The sequence below is a fragment of the Phascolarctos cinereus genome, unplaced genomic scaffold, assembly GCF_003287225.1.
Source record: "Phascolarctos cinereus isolate Bilbo 61053 unplaced genomic scaffold, phaCin_HiC Scaffold_5;HRSCAF=322, whole genome shotgun sequence".
In the NCBI taxonomy this organism is placed as follows: domain Eukaryota; kingdom Metazoa; phylum Chordata; class Mammalia; order Diprotodontia; family Phascolarctidae; genus Phascolarctos; species Phascolarctos cinereus.
Genome location: NW_027555958.1, coordinates 150,020,147 through 150,047,463, shown reverse-complemented (window position 1 = coordinate 150,047,463; position 27,317 = coordinate 150,020,147). Strand labels below are relative to the sequence as shown.

The following is a 27,317-nucleotide window of genomic DNA, read 5'->3' as shown; positions in this document are numbered from 1 at the left end:
TCTCTGAAAGCTAGTCAAATTAGCCTTCCCTATTCTTTACATAGGGGACTAGCCCCCTGCTTTTGCACTTGCTGTCCCACATAACTGGAATGCACTCCCTTCTTACCTCCATTATAGAAAGCTCCTTACTTCCTTTAAGATACAGCTCAAGCACTATCTTCTAAATCTAAATGAAGCTTTTTCTTGATCCCCCTACTGCTACCTTTTATTTAGCTGCTTTGAATAATTTTTCATTTACATTATATTTCTGCTGTTTGTATTTATAAATTTATTTGTCTCTCCCATTAGACGTAAGCTCCTTGTGTGTAGGAATTGTTCATACTTTGTACATGTACTCCCAGAACCTAGCACAAGGCCTTACACCTAGCATGTGTTTAATAGATGCTTAGTGACTGATCACTACCTATAGAGCCATAAGATGTTTATTTTTTAACTTTGCCACTAACTAAAATTTCTTTACACAATTTCCAAATGCAATTTTTTCATTTCAATTTTACATCCATTAATCCTCTACCTAAGCCTTATTCTGTTCCTGATCATGTCACAGAGGTCACCTTTCTTTCCTGAAAGCCAGTCCAGAAAATACAGGCATAACTTGGCATTTCTTTCATATAGAACAAAAAGAGGAGCAAAAGGTACGGAAGAATGGAGGGAGTGTAGAGATGGAACAGAGTTTCATGAAGAAGAGTCTGACCACAGGCACAGTAGCAGTACAGTAGCATGGTTGCACCTGCAAAATGTCAGACAAAGGAACAGAAGGCAAGATATGAAGGATATGGTTGCTACAGGGAAAAGGCATACACCACAACTCAAGTGGGCTCCCTTGGGGCTGGCCCAATATGTCCCATCCTAATTAAGGATCGCTCTGACAGAAAAACATAGCTATCTAGTAGGTCTAACTGGACAGAGTTTAAATACAGCTGACTGGCAGACTATGGCCAGTTAAGAAAGGCTCATCACCAGAAGGATGGCCACTAGGTGGAGTTGCATGTACCTAGTTTCTTTGTTTTTGGTTTTTGCCACACCAACTCATGAGAATCATCCAACTAAATCACAGAAGGGCTGTGACCTGAGTCGTATCCTCCACACAACTCCCAAAGTACACATGTATTCCCAAAATAGACGTAACCATGTCACTCCCCACTCAAACTCCAGGAGCTCCCTATGACCTGGCTGGGCATGGGTTAGTTCAAATTCTGCATACTGTATCACCCTGAGCAAAACAAGATCTCAGACTCAGTTTCCTTACACGTAAACAAAGGTGTTAGACTCAGTGGCCTTTGAGATTCCTTTCAAGTCTAAACCAATGATCTGATGACCTCTTGGGTCAAACACAAACTCCTCTGTTCAGCATTTACAAATATGGACCCAATCTACCTTTCCCAACTTTATAATATATTACTACTCTCCCTTACATACTATCTTGGCCCTTTTGGTTCCTCACACGACACTTCCTCCTCCATCCCCATGGCTTTGCATAGGATGCCACCTTGCCTGGAATATATTCACACCCCTACAGCTGATATCTTCTTCTACATGATACCTTTCTGGATCCCACCTTTTAAAGCATGCACACAACAACAACAAAAATCCCCTTATATTTATTTTGCATCTTATGCATATATAGGCACATGTTTTCTTCTCTGATGGAATGTAAGCTTCTTGAAGGCAGGAACTGTCACATTTCTGTCTTTATCCTAGCACACAGCTTGACACAGAGCAGACATCTGATAAAGGCTTAAATGATTAGAGACAGCATCAGTCACCAAAACATAGATCATGTATACAGTGCCTGAACATAGTAAGTACAATAAATACTTTATCTAAGCTTAATGATACAGTAACAAAAACATAAATTATCATTCCACTGATTAGCCTACAGGTTACCTAGTCTAGATTTTTGTTTAAAAATAAATAATGCTAAGAAATTGTCTTTTGAATTAGTATCTTAGCTTTTAAAAGTTATATGCTATCCTTTGGATCAGGGATTCTTAACATGGGTCAGTGGGTCCATGGAGAGATTTCAGGGGACCCATGCACGAACTTGGATGGAAAAAAATTACATCTTTATCTTCATTACCCACTAAATGAAATTTGGCATTTTGTTCAATTATGAGCATATGTAACAAATATTATTCTTTTTTTTTTTAGGCAGTTGGGGTTAAGTAACTTGCCCAGGGTCACACAACTAGTGTCAAGTGTTTGGTCTGAGGCCAGATTTGAACTCAGGTCCTCCTGACTTCAGGGCCAGTGCTCTATCCACTGCACCACCTAGCTGCCCCTAACAAATATTATTCTGAAATTATTCACCAAATATTATTCACCAAAGCGGTCAATGACACAAAAAAAGATTGAGAACCCCTGCATATAACTCATTTGTATATATTTCTTTGTTGTGTCCCACATTAAATCGGGAGCTCCTTGAGGGCAAAAGATTGTCTTTTGCTTCCTTTTGTATGGGGGGGAGGGGGGCAGAGCCAAGATGGCAAAGTAAAAGCAGTGACTTGCTTGAGCTCTCCTCCAAACCCTCCAAATACCTGTAAAAAATTGCTCTAAACAAATTCTAAAGCAGCAGAACTCACAAAAAGACAGAATGAAACAAATTTCCAGTCCAAGACAACCTGGATGGTTTACTAGAAAGGTCTATCACGCAGAGCTGGGAGAAGAACACAGTTCAGTGTGTACACACAGGCAAACAGGCCTCAAAGGACTGAATCACAGGCAGCTGTGGCAGTTTCCAGGCTTCTCAACCCACAAACTCCAAAGACAAACTTAGAAGGTCAGTAGGAAAAGTCTGTGACCACTGTGGGAGAGAAGCTCAGTCCTAGCCCCAGTTCTGGCGCAGCCCCGGCAGCCCAGGGGTGGTGGCTGCTTCCAAAGGTCTCAGCCCACAGCCTGAGGGGGTATCCAGTGGCTGATCAGAGGGGGACTGCAGGGATCTCTTTAATGGTGCTGAGGCAGGATTCTCTTGCTTTGCCTGTCCTTGGATCTGGGTCACAGTTTTGGGTGTAGTTTTGGGTGAGGAAAAGTGCTGGCATGGAGCTTGTAGTGGCAGTAAAGAGGGAATCTTCCTCACAGTTCCAAGGCAGAAAAGAGTGCTTGTGGTCACTCATAGACTAGAGCACAGACCAGGAAAGAAGTAAACACCTCGACCTTGACATAACACCTTGGAAAAACTGAAAATTTACAGGTTCCTAGAAGTACCTCTGAAAACAGCTGCACAAAACCCCCAAAGCTTTGAGACAGTACACCCTCCTCACTGGAATCAGAGTCCTACCTTAACAAAGAGTTTAAAAGTCAAGTAATTGGCTAGGAACATGAGCAAACCACACACAAAAAAGTCAGACCACCCTTCTCACCAATACAAGGATCTAAGACATTTCCCAAAGCCCTCATGATGGAAAATGCTATCCACAAAGAAAAAAGAACCACGGAGTTTGAATGCAGATCAAAGCATACTATTTGCTATTTTTTTCTTCTGTTGTGTTTTGTTTCCTTTTGTGGTGGTTCCTCCTATTGGTTCTAAATCTTACAACATCTCTAATGTGAAAATATGTTTAATAGGAATGTATATGTATAGCCTATATCAGATTGCATGCCATCTTAGGGAGGAAGGTGTGGAGGGAGGGGGAGAAAAACTTAAAACTCAAAAGCTTATGGAAGTGATTGTTGATAAAATAATTTTTTTTAAATTAAAAAAAAATTGAGACCATAGAATCTTTCTTTGGTGACAAAGAAGTTCAAAACATACAACCAGAAGAAGACAACAAATTCAGAGCTCCTACATTCAAAGCCTCCAAGAAAAAGATGAATTTATCCCAGGCCGTGGAAGAGCTCAAAAAGGATTTTGAGAAGCAAGTAACAGAAGCAGAAGAAAAACTGGGAAGAGAAATGAGAGTGATGCAAGAAAATCATGAAAAACAAGTCACCAGCTTGCTAAAGGAGACCCCCCCCAAAAAAATACTGAAAAAAACAAACCTTAAAAAATAGAATAACCCAAATGGCAAAAGAGGTCCAAAAAGCCAATGAGGAGAATGCCTTCAAAAGCAGAATTAGCCTAATGGAAAAGGAAGTCCAAAAGCTCACTGACGAAAATACTTCCTTAAAAATTAGAATGGAGCACAATTGGAAGCTCATGAATTTATGAGAAATCAAGACATTGTAAAACAAAACCAAAAGAATAAAAAAATAGAAAACAATGTGAATTATCTCACTGGAAAAACAACTGACCTAGAAAATAGATCCAGGAGAGACAATTTAAAAATTATTGGATTATCTGAAAGCCATGATCAAAAAAAAAAGGCTAGACATCATCTTTCAAGTAATTATCAAGGAAAACCCCCCTGCCATTTTAGAACCAGAGAGCAAAACAGAAAATGAAAGAATCCACAGTGCCTGGTACATAATAGGCAACTAATAAACTTTTATTGATTGATTGATAGAACTGCTTCCCACATAACTCCACTACGTACCCAGTTTTCCCTCCCACAAATTTCAGGTTTTATTTTGAAGCGCTCTCTGTCTCTGTCTCTGTCTCTGTCTCTCTCTCTCCCTCTCTGTCTCTGTGTCTGTGTTTCTGTCTGTCTGTCTCTGTTTCTCTCTCTATCTCCATCTCTCTCTGTCTCCTTCCCCTCCTTGGAAGTCTGTCAAGGAATTTACCCTCCTAAGTAAATAATTAACAACAACCAACAAAAAAAAATTATTGGTATATGTGTGGAAAAAATTGGTCATGTGTGTTACTGCATATCATTTTTAAGAGGAGTAAGATATTCATGTGAAAATTCAATGCAAAGTCTAACAACTTACATACAAGTATAAGGTTTCTTTAAAAGTGACTCAGAATTTTCCTGACAAACTTGACTCCACTTCATCACAACCTAGTTAAGTGTTCTTAAAATGTATAGTGACAGCCATTACCCAATATAAATGGTCAAAGGATATGAATAAGGAAACTTTCTAAGAAAATTCGAACATCTATAGACATATGAAAAATGCTTCAACTCACTAGTAATTACGCAGAAAAATGCAAAGTAAAAGAACTCTAAGGTTAAATCTCATACCCATCAGATTAGCAAAGATTAGCAACCAAAAAAGTTGGAGACACTTCTGAAAAACGTGCACATTAGTGGGAGCCACAAATTGGTTCAGTCGTTCTGGAAAGCAATTTGGAAAAAAAAAAATTTAAGTTAACCAGGGGGAGAAGATTCTGGGAAGACGGTAGAGTAGTTAGAAAACTTTCAGCTCTCCAAATTTCCTCCACAAAAAAAGACAAAACATCACCACAGAGCAGCAGAAACAAACACAAACTAAAGCAGACGTCCTAAGATAATGTAGAAACCTCCAGAAAAGACCCAACCTCCAGGGACAGAAGCTTGGCCTGAATGAAGTGGAAACACCTCCAGGCCAACTCTGCAGAATCAACAAATAACAAGCCCTGGGGGCAGATGGGTTGAGAGGCAGCCTCAGCCTTAGAAACTTTCATTTTGCAGACACTGTGGGAGTCTGAAGGCTGAGTAGGAGAAGTTTGAAGAACCTCCCACTATCTAGGGATGCCAAGCACAGCTGTGACCAGACGCATCCCAGGCTATGGCTTCAGGGAGAAGGAGCTAACACACAGCTGGGGAGTGTAGTAAGTAAGGGGTGCGGACACTGTTAGATGTGGGCACTTGCAGGAGAGTCTCTATTTCAGTTCTAGGACAGAGAGGAAAGCTGTAGTCTGCAGACACCTGAGGGAACACAGGCAGCAAGATCATTTACCCAACAGCATGGCTGGGGGCCCTAGACATGGCTTAGGAGTGGAGAGGAGAGGAGAACCCCAGGTTGAGCTCCAAGATAGACCTCAGAAAATAACAGTAAGAAGGACCTGAGACTTGGGGCGTCATTCCCCATACCTCAGGACTAGAACTTGATTACACTAATAGCTGCTAAAAACCAAAACAAAACAAAAATATAAATAAATAAAAATGAGTAAGCAAAGGAGAAAGAACTCAACCATAGATAGTTATTATGGGGATAGAGAAGATCTGGGTTCATCTGCAGAGGAAGATAACGGAGCTAAAAAAAAAAAGCCATTCCTTTCTCAATGAGAAAGGCCAAATGGTCCCAAGCACAAAAAGAGTTCTTGGAAGAACTTAAAAAAGACTTTAAAAATCAAATAAGAGATCAAGGAAAAAGCAGGTGGGAAAAAAAACAGCAATCCAAGGAAATTAAGAAAATTATAAAGTCAACCAACTGAAAATACAGAATCAAAAACTGAAGAAAATAACTCCTTGAAAACTACTGGGCAAGGGGAAGCTAATGATGTTCAAAGATACCAAGAAATAATAAACAAAATCATTAGAATGAAAAAATAGAAAAGAATGTGAAACATCTCATCAGAAAAACAACCAATCTGGAAAACAGATCAAAGAGAAATAAGAGTAGTCAGACTACATGAAAATTATGTTCAAAAAAAGGAATCTTGATACAATATTACAAGAAGTTACCAAGGAAAACTGCCCTGAAGCTCTAGAACAAAAATGCAAAGAAGAAACTGAAAAATCCACCAATCACCACCTGAATGAGATCCCAGGAGGAAAAATTACAGGAATATCATAGCCAGTTTTCAAAGCTCCCAGGTTAAGGAGAAAATATTGGAAGCAACAAGAAAAAAAACAATTTAAATATCAAGGAGCTACAATAAGGATTACACAAGACCTAGCAGCTACTACTTTGAAGGACTGTAGGACTTGGAATTCTGTATTCCATAGAGCAAAAGAGCTGGCATTACGACCATGGGTAATTTAGCCAGAAAGGTTAAATATAATACTAAATGAAAAAAAAATGTGAAAAAAAATGGACATTTAATGAACTGAAAGACTTTCAGATTTTTTGTGACAAAAACCCTGGAACTTAAATTCAACATATAACATCCAGGAAAAATATAAAGCAAACGTTAAGGATCAATTATAAGATCAAATTGTTTATCATGTATATATGAAAATATGACCATTTCTCTTATTATTGTCATCATTCCCTGGGTAGTTTGAAAGAAAGGCTTAGAATGAGCTGAGTATGATGGAGTGATACTAAAAAAATAAAGCTGTGCAGGGAGAGATATAAAGGAGTAATTATCTCATACAAATGAGGCATAAAAGGAAAAACTGATATAGAAGAACCTAGTAAGGAGGAGGGCAGGTAGTACTGAAATCTTACTCTCACTGGGAATGGGTTAAAGAGGGAAATATGTGTGTGTGTGGTGCGCGCACACATGTGTATATGTGTATGTATATATATATGTGTGTGTGTGCATATATATACATATATATATGCACACACACACATATATATGTATAAAAGTCTCCTAATTCAGAAAGAACTAAGGGGGGGCAAGGGGATAGGGTGGGGGAGAAGATAAGAGAGGGACTTTGGGGGGGTAGTTTAAGGAACAAGAGGGTAAGGTAGCAGGTAGAAGTAGAGCAGATGAGTGAGGAGAGATATGGTAAATAAGGTGAAAATGATAGTGAGGAAAAATAGGAAGGAGGAAAATACACAACAAGTAATTGTAGCTTAGAACATGAATGGGATGAATTTACCCATAAAACAGAAATGCATAGCAGATTAAAATTTTGAATTCAACAATATATTGCTTTCAGGAAACTATAAAAATGAGAGATACACACAAAGATAAAATAAAGGTTAGGAGTAGAATTTATTATGTAAGAAAAAAGTAATTATGATCTCAGACAAAATTAAAGTTAAAACTGATTTAATCAAAAGCGAAAAATAGAAAAACTATACTGTGTCAGCAATATTATTCAATATTGTTTTAGACTATTTAAAATATCTAGATAGCATAAAATATCTGAGTGTATACCTGCCAAAACAGTCACAGGAACTATATGAACATGAACATAAAACACTTTTTATACAAATAAGCTCAGATCTCAATAATGAAAGCAATATTTATTGTTCAGGGGTAAGTAAAGTCAATATAATTTTTTTAAATGACAACTTTACCTAACTAATCTATTTATTCAATGTCATCCCAATTAAATTTCTAAAAAATTATTTTTACTGTTAGAAAAAAATAGTATCAAAGTTCATTTGGAAGAGCAAAATGTCAGGAACTTCAAAGAAACCAGGAAAAAAGATGCAAAGGAATTAGATTCAACAATATCAGACCTTAAACTACTTTATAAGGGAGAACACTGTTGAAGTATAAAAAGAATAATTTTGATTATTTTAAATTAAAATTTTCTTGTATAAATAAAACCCATGTAGCCAAGAATAGAAGGAATGCAGAAAACTGGGGGAAAATTTTCATAGACAATCTCTCAGACAGGATGTGAATGTGTTGGAATATTGCTGTGGTGTAACAAATGGTGAGCTGGTTGATGTAGAAAAACGTGGAAAGACTTGGATCTATGAAGGAAGATGCTATCCACCTTCAGAAAAACGGATGACTGGTGGTAGAAATAAGCATAGCATGGTTTTACGTATATGCGTATGAGCGTACATGTGTAGATATTTGTATGTTTATAGATATTTATGTATTTGTATATATTCACACTTAATTGTGGCCTTCTAGGGGGAGGAGAATAAAGTAAAAAGTGCACAGCAGAGAACAAAAATAATCCAACAAGTAAACAAAAAAAAGCTGGGCAGCTTGAAAACAATGTGACTATTTATTATATAGGTTTCCTTGAAATGGAAATTTATTGTTTTATATTGAATTCTCTCTTATGGTCTTCTGTGTACAACATGGCAATGTTTTCTTTTTCTTTTCTCATTCTGTATTTAAGTTTAAAAAAAAAATAAAGTTAACCAGGAACTATGCCCAAAAATTTACTAAACTGTGTATGCTCTTTGATCCACCTATATCATTCTTACACCTACACTCCAAAGAGATCAAAGAATCAGAAAAGGACATAAATGAACAAAAATATTTATAGCAGCTCTTATCAAGATAGCCAAGAACAGGAAACTAAGAGATGTACCAGACATTAAGGTACAGCTAAACAAGTTATGATATATGAATATAATGGAATATTACTACACTATAAGAAATGATGAAATTTACAGTTCCAAAGAAAACTAGGAAGGACTTCTATGAACTGATATATGGTAAAATGAGGAGAATAATTTGTACAATGACAACACTAACAGAGGAAAAAACTTTGAAAGACTTCAGAACTCTCATTAATGCAATAATAGAACAGAGGACTGAAATTGCAACACATCACCCAACCACCACCTGGCAGAGAGGTATAAGGCTTAAATGCAGACTGAAACACACAGTTCTAGTCATGGCATTTGTTCTTCTGGACTTTGCATATTTGCTATGATGTCTTCTTTCCTTTTTTTAATTGTTCAAATGGGGGGTGTAGTAGGAAGGAGAGATAATAAATGCTTATAAAAATAAGTTCTAGTGACAAATCATATTTATATGCTGTTTTAAGGTTTACAAAGTGCTTTTTAGCAACAACAACAAAAAAAGATAATGCATATTATCCTTATTTTACAGATGAGATAAAGGAAGATTCAGAGAGGTTAAATGACTTGCCCAACATCCTAATTTCCTTCCTATTACTCCTCTGTGTCATTGTTTAAAGGAGATGAAACCCTTCGATATTCTATGTTTCACTGATTTTCTAGAGTGGTTCAGGTTTTAAGAACAGCCCTTTTAAAATATTTTTTTAAAAGAATAACCTTTCCACTACCTTTCCCCATGTAATAGCAGAGGATAAAGAAGTCAGTGGAGGTGACAGTGACCTCAATTAAGCAGAGGTAAGAATTCAGAGTCCCAGGCCACATTTAGTACAACAATACTTGACTGAAACTTACTATAATGTTTCAGGCGCAGTACTCTGCCAATCCAGATCCTTTAAACAACCCTAAGAGGATAGGTAAAGCTAAAACCAGAGATCCACTGGTACTAGAAGCCAGATCTTCTGACTGCTGTTCCCAGTAGTCCTTCCCTAGTATTTGTGTCTTTTTCTCCTATTTGACATAATATCAGAGACCAGAAAACATCTAAAGTATCACTAGCACATAGCACACACATTTCCATTTTCCTGTCACAGCACTAAAAATATAGGAATAAAAGCTAAACACAGCTTTCTAAGCTCTGCTACAAAACTGCACAAAAGTTAACTCATGTTATCCAAATATTATGGAATTCCTCTTTACAAAAGATAACATTGCTTATTATCTTTTTTTTGCTGTTGTTATGTTTGGGCGGGGGCCTAGGCAAAGGAGTTAAGTGACTTGCTCGGGGTCACACAAGTGGTGGTATTTGCCTGAGGCTGGATTTGAACTCAAGTCCTCCTGAATCCAGGGCCAGTGCTCTATCCACTGTGCCACCTAGCTGCCCCACTTATTATCTTTTCAAAGGAAATAAAAAGCAAAACTTCAAAAACCTGTCAGCCAACAACAATAAACACAAATTTTATTCTTTTCAGATTAATGCCTCTTCAAATTCAGTTTTAATTACTAAAATCTTACAATAATATTGTCCTTCCTGCAAGGTGAAGATTCTATAAACTCAGTACTAAAGTATGAGCTTTTCCACCCCCCAGTCCTGGTGACAGATTAATACACATCCAACCACAATCACATCTAGTTCCCCTTCTAAATATCTGCATTATAGTTGGCCAAGGACAGAGCTACAGTCTGTGGTAACAGAACAAAGCAAAATTAGCTAGCCAAAATGGAGATTAAGTCCATAACCTGATTAGCACCATGTACTAGCCAAGTGAGAAGCCACAAAGCTTCATTTTAATAAAATGAAACAAAGGAAAAAATAATACCTATCAATTTGGTGCATTTCTCTTTAAAGAAGCTCCATGTATTAGAAACAATTATACTTTACAAGAACAACTACTATTTAATGATTACACAGGTTTTTAATTCTCTTTGATCTGTCTAAATTACTTTCTGGACAAAAACCTGAATCCTCAATTTAAAAAAAATTTAAAAAAAAATAATTGTTGCACACTTGTATCCTGAATTACATCCTGCTTTTTCTCTTGAGACAGTCTTTCATCCTGTACAATTCATACCACATAAACATACTTTGAAAACAGTCCTCACAGGAATTAGGACTATCAGCTATTATTAAAGACCAAAATTCTTAAATTATCAAGTCCACTACTTTTATTTCTTTAATTTATTTATTTTTAGTTTTCAACATTCACTTCCATAAGATTTTGAGCTCCAAATTTTCTCCCCATCTCTCCTCCCCTCCCACCCCAAGACAATGTGTAATCTGATATAGGCTCTACATACACATTCATATTGAACCTATTATCACATTAGTCATGTTGTAAAGAAGAATTAGAACCAATGGGAGAAACCACAAGAAAGAAGAAATAAACAAAAAAAAAAAAGAGAGATCAGATAATGTGCTTCGAACTACATTCAGACTCCATAGCTCTTTTTCTGGATGTGGACAGCATTTTTCATGAAGAGTCCTTTGGAGTTATTTTGGATCCTTGCATTGCTGAGGTGAGTCTGTCAAAGTCAGTCATCACACAATGTGGCTGTTACTGTGTACAATGTTCTCCTGCTTCTGCTCACTTCACTCAGTATCAGTTCATTTAAGTCTTTCCAGGTTTTTCTGAAGTCTGTCTGGTCATCATTTCTTTTTTTTTTTCCTTGATAATTTCTTGAAAGATGATGTCTAGGCTCTTTTCTTGATCATGGCTTTCAGATAGGCCAATAATTTTTAAATTCTCTCTCCTGAATCTATTTTCCAGGTTAGTTGTTTTTCCAATGAGATATTTCACATTGTTTTCCAATTTTTCATTCTTTTGGATTTGTTCTACTGTGTCTTGATTTCTCATAAAGTCACTAGCTTCCAATTGCTCTATTCTAATTTTTAAGGAAGTATTTTCTTCAGTAAGCTTTTGGACTTCCTTTTCCATTTGGCCAATTTTGCTTTTTAGGGCATTCTTCTCCTTGTTGGCTTTTTGGACCTCTTTTGCCATTTGGGTTATTCTATTTTTTAAGGTGTTATTTTCTTCGGTATTTTTTTGGGGGGGTCTCCTTTAGCAAGCTGTTGACTTGTTTTTCATGATTTTCTTGCATCACTTTCATTTCTCTTCCCAGTTTTTTCTCTACTTCTCTTACCTGCTTCTCAAAATCCCTTTTGAGTTCTTCCATGGCCTGGGACAGATTCATATTTTTCTTGGAGGCTTTGGATGTGGGAGCTTTGACTTTGCTGTCTTCTTCTGGTTGTATGTTTTGATTTTCTTTGTCACCAAAGTAAGATAATATAGTCTGACTCTTTTTGCAAGGTTTGCTCATGATCCCAGCCAACTACTTGAGTTTTAAACTCTTTGTTAAGGGAAGAGTCTGCTTCCAATGTGGAGAATGTACTGTCCCAAGCTTCGCGGGTTTGTATAGCTGTTTTCAGAGATACTTCTAGGGACCTGTAAATTTTCAGTTCTTCCAAGGTGGTATGATAAGGGTCGAGGTGTTTACTCTTTTCCTGGCCTGTGCTCTGGTCTTTGAGTGACCAGCCACAAGCAGTCTTTTCTCTCTCGGAACTGTGAGGAGGGTTTCCTCTGCACCACAACTACAAGTTCCACTGAGCCAGTACTCCTCCTCACCCCAGGACCGCCACCCAGAACTGTGACCCAGATCCAAGCACGGGCAAAGCAAGAGATTCCTGCCTCAGCACCAGCAAAGAGATCCCAGCAGTCCCCCTCTGATCAGCCACGTGATTCCCCCTCAGTCTGTGGGCCCGAAGCTGAGAACGCAGCCACCGCCCTGGCGCCCTATGAGCTCTGAAGCTGGCTCTCTCTCAGCACTGCAGAAACAGACTTTTCCCACTGACTTTCTAAGTTGTCTTCAGGGCGTTCGTGGATTGAGGAGTCTGGAAACTGCCACAGCTGCCTGTGATTCTTTCCTCTCAGGTTTGCTGTGGCCTGTGCCCCCACGCCAAACTGCACTCCTCTCACCGCCCAGCATGATATGCCTTTCTGATCAACCATCCAGGCTGTCTTGGGCTGGAAATCTGTTTTACTCTGTCTTTTTGTGGGTTCTGCTGCTTTAGAATTTGTTTAAAGCCATTTTTTTACGGGTATTTGGAGGGGTTTGGGGGAGAGCTCAAGCAAGTCACTGCTTTCATGCTGCCATCTTGGCTCCGCCCCCCCCATCATTTCTTACAGTACAATAGTATTCCATTACATTCATATGCCACAACTTGTTCAGCCATTCCCCAATTGATGGGCATCCCCTCAATTTCCAATTCTTTGCCACCACAAAAAGAGCTGCTATAAATATTTTTGTGCACGTGAGTCCTCTTCTCATTTGTACGATCTCTTTGGGACACAGCCCTAGAAGTGGTACCCTTTGACCCAGCAATACAAGCCCACTATTTTTTAAAAACTGTTCTAGAGCTAAGAATTGGCCTTAGAAGATAACAACAGTAATAAATATGTTAATAATGCAAAATATTAGTTAAAGAAAAACAATTTTCCATTCACTTCACAACTTTGAGTTCTAATATCCAAAAATTACATTTTCCTAAAATACAAAAGTATTTCTATGCCAATATTAATACAGCCATACCATCACAATTACATTAGTACAGTACCTCAAAGAATGCTGGGCCTGGAGTCAAAAAGAAATGAGTTTAAAACCTGACTCAGACACTTAAAAGCTGTGTAACCCTGGGCAAGTCATTCAACTTCTGCCTCTGTTTCCTTCTCTGTAATAACAGCATATACCTTCCAAGGTTGTTGTGAGGATCTAATGAGATATTTGTAAAGTACTCTGCAAACTTTAAAGCACTATACTTGCTATTGTTACTAAAGATATTTTAAAACAAAATAACCATACACATGCCAATTCCAAAGGTTAGCTGGAAAAAGAAAATAGTTATCTATAAGGTATTCATTGTCTACTCTGCCACTGACATACTCAAGTAAACAGTCTAACAACAGATCTTTGTTATCTGAGAAATAGCTTGTGTTCAGCTGTGCTGAAATATACTACCTAGAAACTGTTACATAAGATAAATAAAAAGCAGTAAGAATCAAAATCCACCAACACAGATATGTTTTATGTTGAAATATAATGTATTGTATTTCCCCTCCAATTTCAAAACTGTAAAAGTACCTTTCAAATTATAACTTGCATTATATATCACCTTCAAAACCAGTCTCAACAAAGACTTCAACTCATTTTAACCAGTGAGAGATTTTTTAAATCATAAAAGACATGGCACTTATCTTCCCAATTCTTGTCTCCTCTAATCTTTAATGATTTAATCTAGAACTTGATGAAATTTACAAATCAATTTATTACTTACAAAAGGATAGCCTAATTGTACTGGAAAATCTTATCAAAACTCCTTTTGTTACTTTAACCTCTCAATAATTTTCCACTGGTTACAAATGCAGTTACAAACTTAGTATTTGCAAATGTAGTGATACAAATGTATGAATGGTGACATCACTAATCAGTGAATTGTACTGACCAATGAGACTTAGTGTACTGGAATGAGAAATTTCCACGTTGAAAACAAATCTATATATCTGTTAGTGAAAAGGAAAGCTACTTTTCCTTGGCTCACAAAATTGCTACAGCCGAATTTCAAGATATTTGTATAGTAGAAATGAAAAAAATCATCAAAGCTCAATTCAGTAACCATTCAATACAATTAAAACACTATTAATACAAGCAAAAATACACATGACATGAACCACATTTGGTTAAATATCTCTATGAAGAATACAAGTTTTCTAGGCATATCTCTGAAATGGCAAATAACAGCACATGTGAAGCAATTGCATGCCAATATTCCTAAGAGATGATTAAGTTAAGAAATTTGTTTAAAATTTGCCAGTTTTCCTTGTCAATTTATATTAAAGGAAATTCATGAACCACTCTGACCTGTATAAAGTTCAACGGCCAAAAATTAGAAACATAGTTCTTGAGAATCATGCACATGATTAGACAATTTGACAGAATGACATGTTAGAGAATTTTAAAACAATTACTCAAGAAAAAAAAAGATAAAAATCCAACAAACAATGACTGCTTGTTGGCTAAGCAAAATAAGTTTCTCTGTTATCTGAATATGTTTCTAAATGTTCATGATCCAAATTATTACCAATATCTTAGCAAAACAGATGTCTGCCAGGTTCTCTACCATTGCTAAAGATACAAAGACAAGAGCTAGCATAACTGTGGAGGAGAGACAATATGTTCATATATAAGCACATACAGAAAGGTAATTTTGGGAAAGAGGGTGCAAGTAAATTGTGGGGGAGCTTCACTTAAAAGTGAGAGTTTGAGAAAACGATAACTGTTGGAGGGAATGTGGGAAAACTGGAACACTAAAGCACTGTTGGCAGAGTTGTGAACTACATCCAAAAGGCTATACAACTGTGCATACCCTTTGATCAGGGTGGGGCAATCTGCGGCCTCAAGGCTACAAGTGGCCTTCTAGATCCTTGGGTGTGGCCTTCTGACAGAGTCCAAGTTTTACAGCACAAATCCTTTTATTAAGGGGATTTGTACAGTGAAGTTTGGATTAGGTGAAAGGGCCCCACTTGAGGACCTAGAGGGCCACATGGGGCCTTGAGGATGCAGGTTCCCCACCTCTGCCTTTGATACAGCAATACCACTGCTAGGTCTATATCCCAAAGAGATTTTTTTTAAATGGAAAAGAATCTATTCGTACAAAAATATTTATAACAGCTCTTTTTGTGGAGTCTAAAAATTGGAAATCAAGGGGATACCCATCAATTGAGAAATGGGTGAACAAGCTGTGAAATATGATTGTAAGGGAATATCATTGTTATGAGAAAGGACAAGCAGGATGACTTTAGAAAAACCTCCAAAGACTTACATGAATTGACATAAAGTGAAGGGAGCATAAAGAACACTGTACACACTAACAGCAACACTGTATGATGAACTGTGAATGACTCAGCTATTCTCAGCAATACAATGATCGAAGACAATTCCAAAGAACTCATGATGAAAAACACTATCCAGGGGTAGCTAGGTAGCACAGTGGATAGAGATTCAACCTTGGAGTCAGGAGGACCTGAGTTCAAATCTGGCCTCAGACACTTGACACTTGACACTTACTAGCTGTGTTACTTTGGGCAAGTCACTTAATCCCAACTGCCTCACCAAAAAAAAAAAAAAAACTATCCACCTCCAGAAAAACAACTGATGTCTGAAGCATACCATTTTTTATTTTCTCTCTTTTTGTTCACATCTTCTTGCACAAAACAATTAACATGGAAACATTTTACATGATTGCACACATATAATCTTTATCAGACTGCTTACTATCTCAGGGAGGGGGGAGAGAAAGGATAGAATTTGAAACTCAAAACTTAAAAAAGAGTTTTAAATTGTTTTTACATGTAATGGGGGGAATGAAATATTATTTTTAAAAATACATTTTAAGAAGGCAGAGTTTGAGCTGAGTCTTCAGAGAAGTAAAGGATTCTAAGAGGTAAGGTAGTACCCTGCTCAAGCAACAAGAAGGCCAATTTGACTAGACCACTCACAGAAGTGCAGGAAAGAAAGATATATGAGGCTGGACAGAGGTTGAGACCAGGGCATTAAAAGCTTGAAGTGCCAGTGTTCGTATTTGATACTGGAGTTAATAAGGAGACAACTAAGTAGCAAAGTGACATGGTTAGGCCTTCATAAAGAAAATCATTTGGCAAATGTGTGAAAGATGAACTGAAATGGGGAAACGACAACACAGAGGACCAATTAGAAGTTTGCCTAATTCATAATGTTCCAGCATGTATTTATTTAGTTTCTCAAAATTCTGGAGGTCAAGTGAGACGCAAAATTTTTAAAATGTATTTCTAACTATACTACCACCAGAATTGGAAACCTATGAAAGTAGTCTATGACATGCTCAAATAAGAACTTAAATACTTTAGTGGAAGATTTCATGAGCATAACATAATTTGTTTAAGGTAATTACCACCTGACAACTCTTTAACACAAACTCCAACATAGTGAAATGCTCTCTACTTCTATTCCAATTTTGAAGTCTGTAACATATGTTTGTATGTATACATATATGTGTATATATATATATATGTAGTACAGATATCAGTTATAGTCAACATGTTTACAAAGTTGAATAGTATTAGCAAAAGTATTTACTCAAAACTACACCATGGAATGACTTCTAATAAAGAGCTTAATGACAATAAAATGAAGCAATTTGGCAAATTTTCCTTTATCTGATAAAAAGAGTCAGGTTTCTATTCTAAATGAGTTTTTTTGTTTAAGTTTCATAAAGCAATCCCAAATGACTGTGCATATACATGAAGTATACTTTAATTCTGATATACAGAAAGATTATGAATACCTAGAATTTCTGCAGTAATTTATTGCTTTTTTTTTTCTTTTGGAAATGTTTAAATGCCTTTTTTCCATTTTAATAATATACTTAAAAAGCAACTGCAAAATATTTATAGGCTAACTCCATGAAAAAAATTCATCCAGGAATCTGTTGGGGACTTTTGTCCTAAAATCTTAGTACTAGGTGATGAATATAACATGAATACAATCCATACATGTAAAAGACAAATGACACAACTCTTCTAATGTTTTATAGACTATGATAATAGAATGAGTAATATTTTGAGTGATCTTCCTAGTTACAATATTGTACTATATAGCTCTTTTAGTTAATACCATATTTACACATTGTTTCTGTATTACCACTAAAAAGCACTGGTAGATTGCCTCAAAGAAGCATTACTAGGAATTTTCACTGTTGACCAAGAAGAAGAAATGACTAAATTGTTAACACCTAGATTCTTGCTCAATAAATTAGTGATGAAGAAGCGGTACATAACTTGCAGGGCTTGTTCAACTACAGTCATTAACTGAAGCCTTTTTGTTCTTCCAATTTTCTCATTCCCAATTCTTGAAAGCAACCCTACTAAATGTGAGTGCTTAAACGTTAAAAATGGATCCAAATTCCACCTAAAGCCTTTGCTGAATCTAGTAAAATATTTAATGATTCTTTTAAGTAGAGACAAAATTATTATATTATTCAAATACCCCTTCTCATTAAATAAAGGTTCACTTTCGCTCAAGAAGAAAATGCATTTTATTTGAGAAAATCTTATTAGCATTTGTGATTTTATTAGAAAAGAATAAAAATAAGCCAGTAAGTTGACTATATCAAAAGTGGTTTCTATATATTCAGCTATATCCTGGATAAACAATACCATTTAGCTGCTTTTCTAAAAGTAATTCTACTTCTAGGTAGATTGGAATAGGGGCAGTCCTTACAATTTTACTGACATGGTTAACTTGGGCCAAAATACACAGCCCCTTTCTCTACAACTTAGAGCCTTAGGAAGTTGTCTAGAGCCCTGAGAGATTAGGTGACTTGCCCCACCAGGATGTGTCTGAAATGGAACTTGGTCTTCCTGGCTCCAAGACTAGCTTTCTAGCTACTACATAATAATAATGCTTAACCAAATCAAAATAAAGATACAGATATCAAAGTCTTTAAGGTAAAAAACATTACAGAATACATAAGAGGGAAAGATAACCTAATTTATTTTTAAATGTCATAAAAAAGAACAGTTATAATCACATCATATGTTCTTTAGTCTAACCAGCCTGTACGGCCAATAATGAAATAAGAAGAGCAGATCCTACTAGAGACAATGTATACATTAATTTATATCTTATGACTAAAATAAGGAGATTAAAAACCCAAGGGCCTGGAAAATAAGTGCCTGTTTTCAAAATATCAGTAACAATAATAATGGAAATTCATGTAGCATTTTACATACCTTATGTCATGTGAGCCTCACAACAACCCTATGATGTAAATACTACAGGTATTATCATCCCCATTTTTCATAGGATAAAACAGGCTCAGAGTGACTTGCTTATGGTCACATAAATAGCGTCATAGGTGAAATCTGAACCCAGGTTTTTCCTGATCCTATTCACCAAAATATGCAGTCTCTATCACTAACCTGATTCATTTGTATAACACTGTATTTTTTCTTAAAGAAAGGAAGAAAAATCTTTTCTCAAATTCTTGTGAAGTGAGGTTGCACACGATTTAAACTTGACATTGACAGTACAACTCTAGTTTGAGGGCAAAAAAAAAAGCTAAGCAAAAATTCAAACTCCAAGTATGATGGCATACTTCCCATTTTAACTATTTATTCCTCTTTCCTTTTCTCAGGACTATGTATTGGAAAGAATGCTGGACTTGGAGTCAGCAGAGACCTGAGTTCAAATCTTGCTTAAAGGTTTATTAAACTGTGTAAAATACAGATACTACCTCATAGGCTTGTGATTAAAACTTTCTAAACCTTAAATATTACAAAAATATTATTATTATCATTAGAATGCATATGTATAAAGCCTGACAAATCTCAGGCTAGTTGATATATCTTCAACTTATTTAGAAATATTTCAAAAAATGATGTACAGTCTTTCACATCTTTCCCCTCTTGCAAAGTACATAACTATAAACAACACTCAATGGGTTCAGGCATAGGTACATTCTTTAGCTCTCCCTAAGAATCTTGGGTTTTTACTTATAATATAAAAGAAAACAAGAAATTAATTTTACTTCTGTCTGTCCTGGGCCGGCTTGCAGGTAGCACCTATGTGAACTCACCCACTATAGAATAACCACATATAGCTACCATTTTTTACGGAACTTTCCCCATCAATTTAAAATAAAAAACAAGGCTATAGATGGAAGTGGTGAAGCAAAAGAATCAAGTGGATTTGTCAGGAGATGGAGGCAGCTAGCTAGCATTTACACAGAGGACTTTACAATTTGCAAAGCTCTGTGCATGTTACTTTATTTAATCCTAACAACAACCCTGTGATGTAGCTGCTACTATTATATCCATGTTACAAATGAGGAAGCAGACTGAAAGAGATTAAGTGCCTTGCCCAGAGTCACACAGCCAGCAGACAGCTAAGGTTGAATTTCAATTCAGGTCTTTCCTTACTCCAAGTGAAGTCACCTTGACCAGCCCCCCACCCCTAGGTCACTAGGTGACACTGTTTGAGGATGTTTCATAATCCCAGCGAAGCCCACAAGCATTTATTAAGTCCCTACAATTTGCTACGCATGTGCTAAACGCTGGGAATACCAAGAAAAGTTAAAAGGTGGCTGCCCTCAAGAAACTCACAGTCTAATCAGAGAGACAACATGCAAAACACTATGTGCAAAATTACCGGAGATAAATTGTAGAGGAAAGGCTCCAGAATTAAGGAAATCCAGAAAAGGAATATAGAATTTTAGGGGAGACAACCACAACCTAGAATTTAGGAACAGAATATAACAGCAGAGTGGGGGAGGGGGAGAGGAGGCCAGGATGGAGAAAAGCAGCTAGGTGGCACAGTGGATAGAGTACTAGGCCTGGCATCAGGTAAACCTGAGTTCAAATCCAGCCTCTGACACTTACCAGCTGTGTGTCAATGGGTAAATCACTTAACCCCTGTTTGCCTCTGTTTCCTCATGTGTAAAATAGGGATAATAACAGCACCTGCCTCCCAGGATTATTATGAGGTTTAAATGAGATAGTAATTATAAAACACCTGGCCCACACAGCAAGCCCTACATGTTAGCTTTTATTGTTATTACAGCACCAATCTCACAAGGCTGTTGTGAGGATCAAATGAAATCACTGTAAAGGAGTTAGCACAGTTAGCTGGCACAGATAAGTGCTACATAAATGTTAGTTATTATTATTATTATTATTATTATTATTATTATTATTACAGCACCTACCTCATAAGGTTGTTGTGAAGCTCAAACCAGATAATTATAAAGTACTTAGCACAGTGCCTGGCACATAGTAAGCACTATGTAAGTGTTAGCTGCTATAATTATTATTATAAAAACATCTTCCTCCCAGGGTTATTGTGAGGCTCAGATGAGATAATCACAGTGCTCAACATATACTAAGTGCTATATAAATGTTAGCTGCTATTATTATGATTATTATTATCATTATTATTATTATTATTATTATTATTATTATTACAGCACCTACCTCCTAGAGTTGTTGTGAAGATCAAATGTAAGATAACTGAAAAGAGATTAGCCCAGTTACCTGGCACATGGTAAGTTACATAAATGTTAGCTATTATTATTATTATCATTATTATTATTATTAACAGCACCTACCTTCCAAGGTTGTTGTGAGGATCAAATGAGATGATGATTTTAAAGAGCTTAGCACAGTTACTTGGCACATAGTAAGCCCTATATAAATGTTAGCTGTTGTTGTTACTATTACTATTATTAAGAACAGCACTTACTTCCCAGGGTTGTCATGAAGACCAAAACAGATAACTGTAAAGAGTTTATCCCATTACCTGGCACATAGTAACCTACATAAATAATAGCTGAGATAATGAGGATGAGGAGGAGGAGGATGATGATGATGACGATGACGACAACGACTATAACAGCACCTGCCTCCCAAGGCTGTTGTAAGGATCAAATGTGATAACTCTAAAAAGCTTATCCCAGTTACCTGGCACATAGTAAGCTATATAAGTGTTAGCTATTATTATCAACAACTACTACTACTACTACTACTACTACTACTACTACTACTACTACTACTACTACTACTACTACTATCATCATTATCATTATTATTACAGGACCTACTTCCCAAGGTTGTTGTGAGGATCAAATGAGGTATTTGTAAAGAGCTTGACACGGTTACTTGACACATAGTAAGCACCATAGAAACGTTTGCTATTATTATTAAGAAGGAGGAGAGTAGTTTGGTTTTCGTTTGTGATCGTTTTTGTTTTTGTTTTGTTTGTCTGGGGGTTTTTTGAGGGGGGGCGGGAGCGCTTCCCTTGATTTAGAGTGCCCAAAGCAGCAGCCCGGTAACACTGGACCCAGGACCTTCCCATAGCAGCCAAAGAGACAAAAACCTACCCAAGTCGGACACTGGGGCCACCCCCACCCCGAGACGTCCCCGCCTCTGCCCGAGGCTCCCGCAGCCGGGTTTGAACTGCCCCCTCCACCCCCCGGGAGCGGCGGCCTCCGCCGATTGGAGATCGAGGGACGCCCGTCACAGCCGTGCCCGCGGCTGCAGCAGCAGCCGAGCCGCCCTCGCCGCGCTCTGCCCGCCCCTCGCCGTCTCCCCAGGAGACCAGAGCCCGCAGACTCCTCCCTCCAGCCCAGGTCCGCACGGGCGCCTCTCCGCCGACACCGCGCACCGGGAGCTACGAGGGGGAGATGCTCGCCTCCCGCGCGGAGCAGGATCGGGACGAGAGGACCGAGAGAACGGGCGCTGGGCGCCCCAAATCGCCAGCCGCCACCCAAGCCACCCGGCGCGATTCCGCACCCCCCGCGCCGGGCCCGAGCCCGAGGTGGGGACCCCCGGGGCTACAGGCTGCTCCGCGAGCCCGCCTTTACCCCCTCCTCGTCCCCGCCGCAACCCCGGGCATCCTCAGGCGGCTCTTACCCATCTTTCCGCCTCGCCTTGTAGACGTGACCGTAGGTGCCGCGTCCCACTTTGCAGCCCTCGTACTCAAACAGATCCTCCACCCGCTCCCGCTCCGCCGCCAGCTTCGCCTTAAAGTCATAATCCATTGTCTGCTTCCCCCATAGAGGCGCGGGGGACGCGGGGGCCGCCGCCGCTCACTCACTCCGCCGCCGCCGCTTCCTCCCGCGGCCCGCCGCTCCACTTCTCCCCTCACAGACGCCTGGCGCCCGGGCGCGCGCACTGGCGCTCCCCCCCCCACCCTTCGGTTTCCCCAACTCGAGCGTCCCTCGCCTTCAGCACGGAGCACCACCGCAATCGCGGCGGCCTCCTCCTCCTTCTCCTCCGCGGCGGCTCCCGCAGGCACCCTCAGTCCCGCCTCCCTCCTTCATTTCCGTGTTTTGGAACCTGGTGGGCCGCACCGCGGCTTCCTCGAGCTCATTAACGACCAGACCGCCCGCCCCCTGAGAGCCGCTGAGGCTTCTGGGGGCTGTAGTCCCCGAAGTGGTGGAAGCTTCGTAACCTGTCCGTTGAGGAAATACAGATCCCAGAAAGCCCCGGGCAGAGGCTGCCCCTTTCTCCCCAACACCCCCACCCCCACCCGGAGACTGCGCCTGCGCTATTCCGGACGCCAATCCCACTTTGGGGAGAGAGAGTGAGTGGTTCTAAATGCTGTGACAGCCCAGAAAAAGTTGCATTTGCTTTCTCTAAGCTAACATGAACAAGAGGAAGCTAGGCCATCGCACCGACATTAACGAGGCGGTATGCTAATGGGAAAGGTGAAGAGTATTTTAGCTAAACCTATACTCCCTCTTGGGGTTTAAAAGGAACCGAGAGTGCTCGTCGGTTAAAGATGCTCTCCTGCGGACTGTTGTTTATTTTCTAAGGCAATTGGCCCGCCTATTTCTCCTCTCAGTCCTACATCTGACTGGCCGGTGCTAGACTATGCGTCTCTAATTGGTCTGTTGGAGTCCCAGCCTTTGGCCTGATGCTTGCTTGTGGTTGGTCGATGGTTCTACACAGTTCTTCCCTATAGGTTATTCTCGTTCTATGGCAAAGCCAAAACCGCAGTTCAAATGTTGAGCCCTCAGCAGTTTCCTTAAGCTTTCAACCGTAGGAGGTGAATGTTAACGACCAGGGCCGGCCAATCATCCATTCCTCTAACAGGTGCGGTTCCTAGCGTGAAGCCTAAGCCGCAGGCACCATCCTGATACGTGAAGACAATGAATGTGCGCAGAGGATACAGTATCTTGTAACAATAGTGAAGATTAGAATGAAAAGGTCATGCATTGTCTAGGCCAAATACGGAATTACCCCCAGGAATTGTTGAGGATTTCTTACACTTTAATGAATTATGAGTGGAATTGTAGGTAGATTTGTGCAAATATCTTGAAGAGCACTATCCAACAGGATTATATTGACAAAATTGATTATTTTTTGAACACATCAATTCTATCGTCAGGACTCCATACCAAAAATATTTTAAAGGCTAAAAAAAGAAACCATCTATACAAAAATGTGTGGATTTCACCTTCCTGACACCTCTCTCATTTGCCCTTTTCTCTCCTTTGATACCATCACCACCCTGGTGCAGACCTAGTGAAGACCTTCACCTCACACCTGGACTATTTGGAATACCCTGATGGTCTCCCTGCCTCAAGTCTCTCCCCACTCCAATCCATCTTCTTTCTACACAGCTATCAAAATGATCTTCCTAAACCACAGGTTTGGCCATATCACTTTCCCATTCAAACTTCTGTGGCTTCCTATCACCTCTAGGTTGTTCAGTCATGTCCTAGTCTTCGTGATCCCAAGGGTTTTCTTGGCAAAGATACTGGAGAGGTTTGTCAGCTCATTTTACATATGAAGAAACTGAGGCAAACTGTTAAATAACTTGTCCAGAGCCACATAGTAAATAACTGAGGCTGGATTTGAACTCAGGTCTATTCTGACTCCAGGCCTGCATTCTCTCCACCTGCCCATGAACAGTTAGGAGGGATCTTTTGAGGGATTGCAGATGTCATATAGGAGCCCTGCAGTCTTCCAGGGCTTGATGCAATCAGCAACCTATCAATCAACAAGTATTTATAAAGTGCTTCTTGTGTGCCAGATTCTTTGCTAGGTGATGGGGCTACAAATACCAAAAAAATGAAACAATTCCCACTATCAAGAATCTTGCATTCTAATGGGGCAGAAATTAAGTACTTCTATAAATGTAAACAGAATAAATATAAAATAAATACAAACACACCCAAAGTAGTTTGGTAGAAAGAAGTTGGTGGGCTGGTGCAGGGATGGCGAATCATGAAGGGCTTTGTTTAGAAGATGATGCTATAAGCTGCATCTTGAAGGAGGAGAGGAAGTCTATGGAGAGGTGGTAAGGAGATAGTGTATTCCAGGCACAGGAGATAACACAGAGACAGAAGATGAAATGTGATTTGTGAGAAACAGAGAAAAGGCCAGTTTGGCTACATATTCTTTGGTAATGATAATCATTTAAGATCAATTGAGCCCCAATAAGGGCCAAAAACCTGAATTAATCTTTTTCTCTTTGAATGAACTAAAAACACCCCTTCCTGTGTCAGCAAATTCCAGGATCAGATGGAACTGACCAGGGTTCTTCCTGTTCGTTATCACTAAGCCCAGAATGTCTGGGACCAGACACTCTCTTGAGTAATGGGACTCTTCTTATCTTGGTCTGTAATTTCTATTGACACTTTTACATTCTCCTATTTTATTGTATTTACAACTATTCAATTAAGAAAATTCCTTTCCCATGCTATATGTTTAAAAAAATTGTAACACAGACATCCTGAGTCTGATCACTCTAAACTGTATAAAACCTCTCTCATTTTGCTTAATCTTGGAGTCAGAATCACATTCTGGCTTCCATGTTAACATGATTCGCTAGCTAAAAGGGAATAAACTATATAATCATGTATCACCTAACTTGTTTACCTTCTTTAACCAAACTGTCAGGTTAACAGTACAAAGAAATTATCCTCCTTGCTGTTCCTCACCAAAAAAAAACAACAACAATAACAAATCTCCATCTCCAGACTATGCATTTTCACTGTTCCCTGTGCCTAGAATTCTCCTGGTCTACATAGCTTCCAGTTCTCAACTAAAATCCAGTCTTCTGCATGAAGTCTTCCTTCTGTTACTATCTCCAATTTCTAACTTATACGCCTTATTTGTGTGCAGTCATTTGCATGTTATCTCCTCCATTTGACTAAGTTCCTTAAGAGCAGGGCCTGGGTGTGTGTTTGTTTTTGGTTTATTTTTGTTTTTGTTTTTTTTGATGAGGCAATTGGGGTTAAGTGACTTGCCCAGGGTCACACAGCTAGTAAGTGTCATGTGTCTGAGGCAGGATTTGAACTCAGGTCCTCCTGACTCCATGGCTGATGCTCTATCCATTGCGCCACTTACCTGCCCCCATATTTGGTTTTTTGCCTTTTTTTTTGTATCTCCATAGCAGTTTGGTAGTAATAGGCATATAATAATGCTTGCTGACTTGACTCATTATACCCATAGGAGCTGACGAATTAGCCAATAGACAAATAACCCCTCAAAAAAGAGCATCTGGAGGACCTTACTATCTATAGGGAATTCTTCTTCCATTTGTGTTCTATTATGCTACACATCTACCATGCCTATGGCAAACACCTTTGGCAAATGTATATCTCCTTGTTTGCTATTATTGAATGCTATTATATTGAACAAATTTATCTCTAGCTACATCTTTCAAGAAATCTCGTGTAATTTTAATACATGCTTAGGAGACAACTTATTGGATGAATGAATAAAAAAGCATTTAAAATGCCTACTCTGTGTCAGGTCTATGCCAAGTGCTGAAGATAGAGATAAGAGAGACAGGCCTCACCTTCAAGGAGCTTACATTCTAAGAGGGAAGAGGAAAGAAGTTTTTGTTTGGGGAGCCACAGGGATTGTAGACTGTCACACCCTTTCCAGTAGCAAAGGTAGCATTGATTTGATTCCTGTTTCAAGAGCAAGAGTTGGAAAGGAATATAGAGTGGTATGCTCATTGTTGTTCTTTGTCCTTTGTTTTCAAAGAGGACCAGTGCCATCATAGGTGATATCTTGACTTGCATGTCAATTGGATTTAAGTGAGGCAGAGTTGCTCAAAGTCATCAACCTCAATCTCTTTCTATAGTCATCAAAGTCCCAGTGGTGAGATAAAAGTCAGGACCATGGGCAATGGCCTGGGGTACGGTGGATGACCTTGGCATGTTCCATGTCTGACCAAGCTCTAAACACTGAAAAGTGTCTGCTTTAAAACAAATTGTTCCATTCCAGAGGGGGAGGAGAGAGGAGTCTTCATATCCCTCTATCCAGCAACAGGTTTGAGGCCTGTTGGGTACTCTTAACCTGGTTTAGCCTATTTGCTGAGACAGTTTATGAGAGTGTGGCCACTCTCATATGTAGGGTTGGACTGAGGGAAATAGACATAAAAGAGCAATTGGATCAAGAATGGGGTTTGATGGACTTCAGAAAAATGAACTGATGCTGAGTGAAATAAGCAGAACCAAGAGAACACTGTACACTGCACACAGTTAACAGCCACACTGTGCAATGACTGACTTTGATAGACTTGTCTCTTCTCATCAATGCAAGCATCTAAGACAACTCCAAGGGACTCATGATGGAAAATGCTTTCCACATCCAGAGAAAGAACTATGGAGTCTGAATGCAGGTGGAAGCATACTATTTGCTTTCCTTTCCCTTTGTTGTTTTGTTTTATTGCTCCATTCTCATGGTTCTTCCCATTAGTTCTAATTATTCTTTACATCTTTACATTTTTTTTTCTGAACT

At 38.8% G+C, this 27,317-nt stretch overlaps 1 protein-coding gene across 4 annotated transcripts in view; it reads right to left on the bottom strand.

Moving 5' to 3' along the window:
• CDK19 (cyclin dependent kinase 19) overlaps positions 1-22,898 on the bottom strand; it is a 202,207-nt gene extending 179,309 nt beyond the window's left edge. For 2 of the 4 annotated variants that reach the window (XM_021008144.2, XM_021008146.2), the window contains exon 1: positions 22,467-22,898. In XM_021008144.2, the coding sequence (XP_020863803.1) occupies positions 22,467-22,594 (128 nt within the window). In that variant the 5' untranslated portion in view covers positions 22,595-22,898. The remainder of the gene's footprint in view (positions 1-22,466) is intronic. The other 2 variants (XM_021008145.2, XM_021008147.2) reach the window with 1 other exon arrangement.
• Positions 22,899-27,317: the final 4,419 nt, after the last annotated feature.